The sequence below is a fragment of the Henckelia pumila genome, chromosome 4, assembly GCF_033568475.1.
Source record: "Henckelia pumila isolate YLH828 chromosome 4, ASM3356847v2, whole genome shotgun sequence".
NCBI classification, from domain to species: Eukaryota; Viridiplantae; Streptophyta; class Magnoliopsida; order Lamiales; family Gesneriaceae; genus Henckelia; species Henckelia pumila.
Window position 1 is genome coordinate 73,383,647 of NC_133123.1, and position 2,613 is coordinate 73,386,259.

The 2,613-nt window shown below is 35.2% G+C and overlaps 1 protein-coding gene across 1 annotated transcript; it reads right to left on the reverse strand.

The window, feature by feature from the left end:
• Positions 1 to 813: 813 nt before the first annotated feature.
• Positions 814 to 2,381, reverse strand: LOC140862288 (2-oxoglutarate-dependent dioxygenase 19-like). The gene is made up of 4 exons (XM_073265298.1): positions 2,110 to 2,381; positions 1,728 to 1,966; positions 1,310 to 1,637; positions 814 to 1,235 (listed from the first exon to the last, which is right to left on the reverse strand). Exons 1-4 carry the CDS (start codon positions 2,338 to 2,340, stop codon positions 981 to 983), a joined length of 1,053 nt encoding a protein of 350 aa, XP_073121399.1. The 5' UTR covers positions 2,341 to 2,381; the 3' UTR covers positions 814 to 980.
• Positions 2,382 to 2,613: the final 232 nt, after the last annotated feature.

Sequence of the window (2,613 nt, forward strand, 5' to 3'; positions counted from 1 at the left end):
ATTGAATATTTTTTGTCTTCTCTTTGTGTTTTGGAGCGTCGAAAATTATAGAGAACCTTCGAGCGATCGTGCTGATAACGTGTTGTGAAAAATTAAAAATTTACGGTAAAAAATAAATACTCCAAAACTCAAAATATATCAAACTATATACTTTATAATATTTTTCTCTCAACTCAATTGTATTTTTCATCACAAATGAAGACCTATTTATAGATCCACATTTGAGATTAGTCCAAAAATTAATACATCATCATCTATATCATCACAATAATTTTCCACATTTTACAACTCAATATTCAACATTCAACATTCGATATTCAATATTCAACATAATAATAATAATATATTTTTCAACAATAATAACGTTTATTCATTCCTTATTACTTGAGTGAAAATAATAAATTTTTATTTTTATTTTTTGTCAATTGATTTGGTTGCTTTCCTACTAATTCATCGACACAAAGAAAATGATACGTACGTGGACCTAATATCGTCAAAGCATATTAATTAGTCCTCAATGGCTACTGTTACGTAGCTGTTGGTTGGGTAGATCAACTTTTAATATCTATTTGACACAATAATTTTTATATATATATATATATATATATATATATATAAAACAAGAAAGATTCTATTGTATGCTGCAGAAAAATTATGTGCACCGCGTAATGTTCGCGTGAACATCACGTTGGCGTCTAATCTTTTTTTTAAAAAAAATTTGTGATATATCTTAGATGTTCACACGAACATCACGCGATACATATATATCTTTGCACGCTAGTGTGTAATGGACAAATCTATGAGAAGTATATGTAAAAGAAAATACCATATGCCGCAAAAAGCAGCCAGTATAATTGATATTTAATACAAACCAGCGGTACATATATATCCCATAATAATGATTATAAAATCATGCGATTATTAAAAAATTACACATTATTATTAATATTTTATATAATTAAGAATATAAGATAAGTGCTTTAGTTATCAGCCTGGATCTTCAAGCATTCCAAGTTTCCTTTGCCACCATATCGATTACTCAACATTGTCTCCACATATTCTATGTATTTCATCGGACCATACAAGGCCCGACCATCGCGTTCCACCAATTCCGCGGAGGGGCTCACAATCACATCCGGTGCCGGACCATTCGCTATGACAACTGAAATCCTGGTCGCCTCAGTGTTCACCACGGCCCGATGCTTCACACTTTTGTATCTTCCGTTGCTAAATATCTGGTCAAAAAGTTTGAAATAATAATGAGATTCTAGGCGCGTTCCAATATAAATTTGAATAATAATTTAATTACCTCGAGATGGTCTGCGGTGTTGACCAAAATTGAATTTTTGGGAGAAGTGGTGTGGAACCACTCTCCATTATGCTCTATTTGAAGGCCAGCAACTCCATTGTGAATCAAGAATGTCAAAAGACCATGATCAGTGTGTGGAGGGATACCGATTGCAAGATCCGGCTGCGGGCACGGCGGGTAGAAGTTTGCTGCATACAACTGGAAGCAAGAATCCAGGTTCATTGCTTCATCTATGGATCCTTCTTCCAATTCCAAGTTCTCACAAATCCCCTGCAGGAGTTTTCTCAAAACCAGTCGACTTTTTTCCGTATATTCGGATACGATTTCCCTGGATAAATTAATTAAAATCAACACATCATACATTTAACATAAACAGTGATTAATGAGCCAAGAAAAAAATAGATTATAAAGTTAGTACCGCAGATGTTGAGGCTTCTCTGGACAGTAAAAGTTAGGATGAACATAGGATTTCATGAAATCCCTCCACAAGAGAATCTTGTGGTTTGCAGCGTTGGCAGTGCCTGTGCCGGCTTTTATGGGATCCGACGCACTCTTAGCCTCGTATCGCCGCTTCTCCTCCTCCGGTAATTCGAAAAACTCCAAACTCACGTCCACTATGGCCTTCATCAGAGTTTCTGGGATCCCATGATTTGTCAGCTGCAATGATTTAACATATATAAATTCACGTGTCAAAATAAAAGTTGATTAATAAGCTACTTTAACATTTTTATAAAATATAAAATCATTTTAAATTTTTTATTTTTTCCACGTGGAACAGAGGTATTAGGTGGAGAACGGACCACAAAGAACCCCCAGTCTTCACAGGCTTTGCGAAGATCCAAGAGGGCCTTGGATCGTTGATCAGCGTTGTCGGAGACTAGCATGGAGAAATCGACGACCGGGAGGGAATCAGATTCCGACCCTTTGGAGTCATTTATGAAAGTGTACTGGGAAGGAATGGATTTGAGGTGGGAAGACTGGGCGAGGTCTTTCACGCACAAATCGTTAACAAGAGAAGCTGTGGGTGCCATTTCGCGTGTGTGTGTACTTATTTGATCTCTCAAATATTTGTGTGGAAACAAATGAAAAATTGAGTGGCCATTTATAGGGGACCGGAATGCCCATGCAAGTCCAAGTCAAATTTACCGACTGCCCATTTGTCGCAATTTTATTAACAATCAAATGATATATAACATTAATTGTATTCATTAATATTCCGTTTGAAATATTGTAATAGATCTTAAGAGAATATAAATCTAACATTACATATAAATATACCACTTTTAATTGTAAATTTTTTTTTT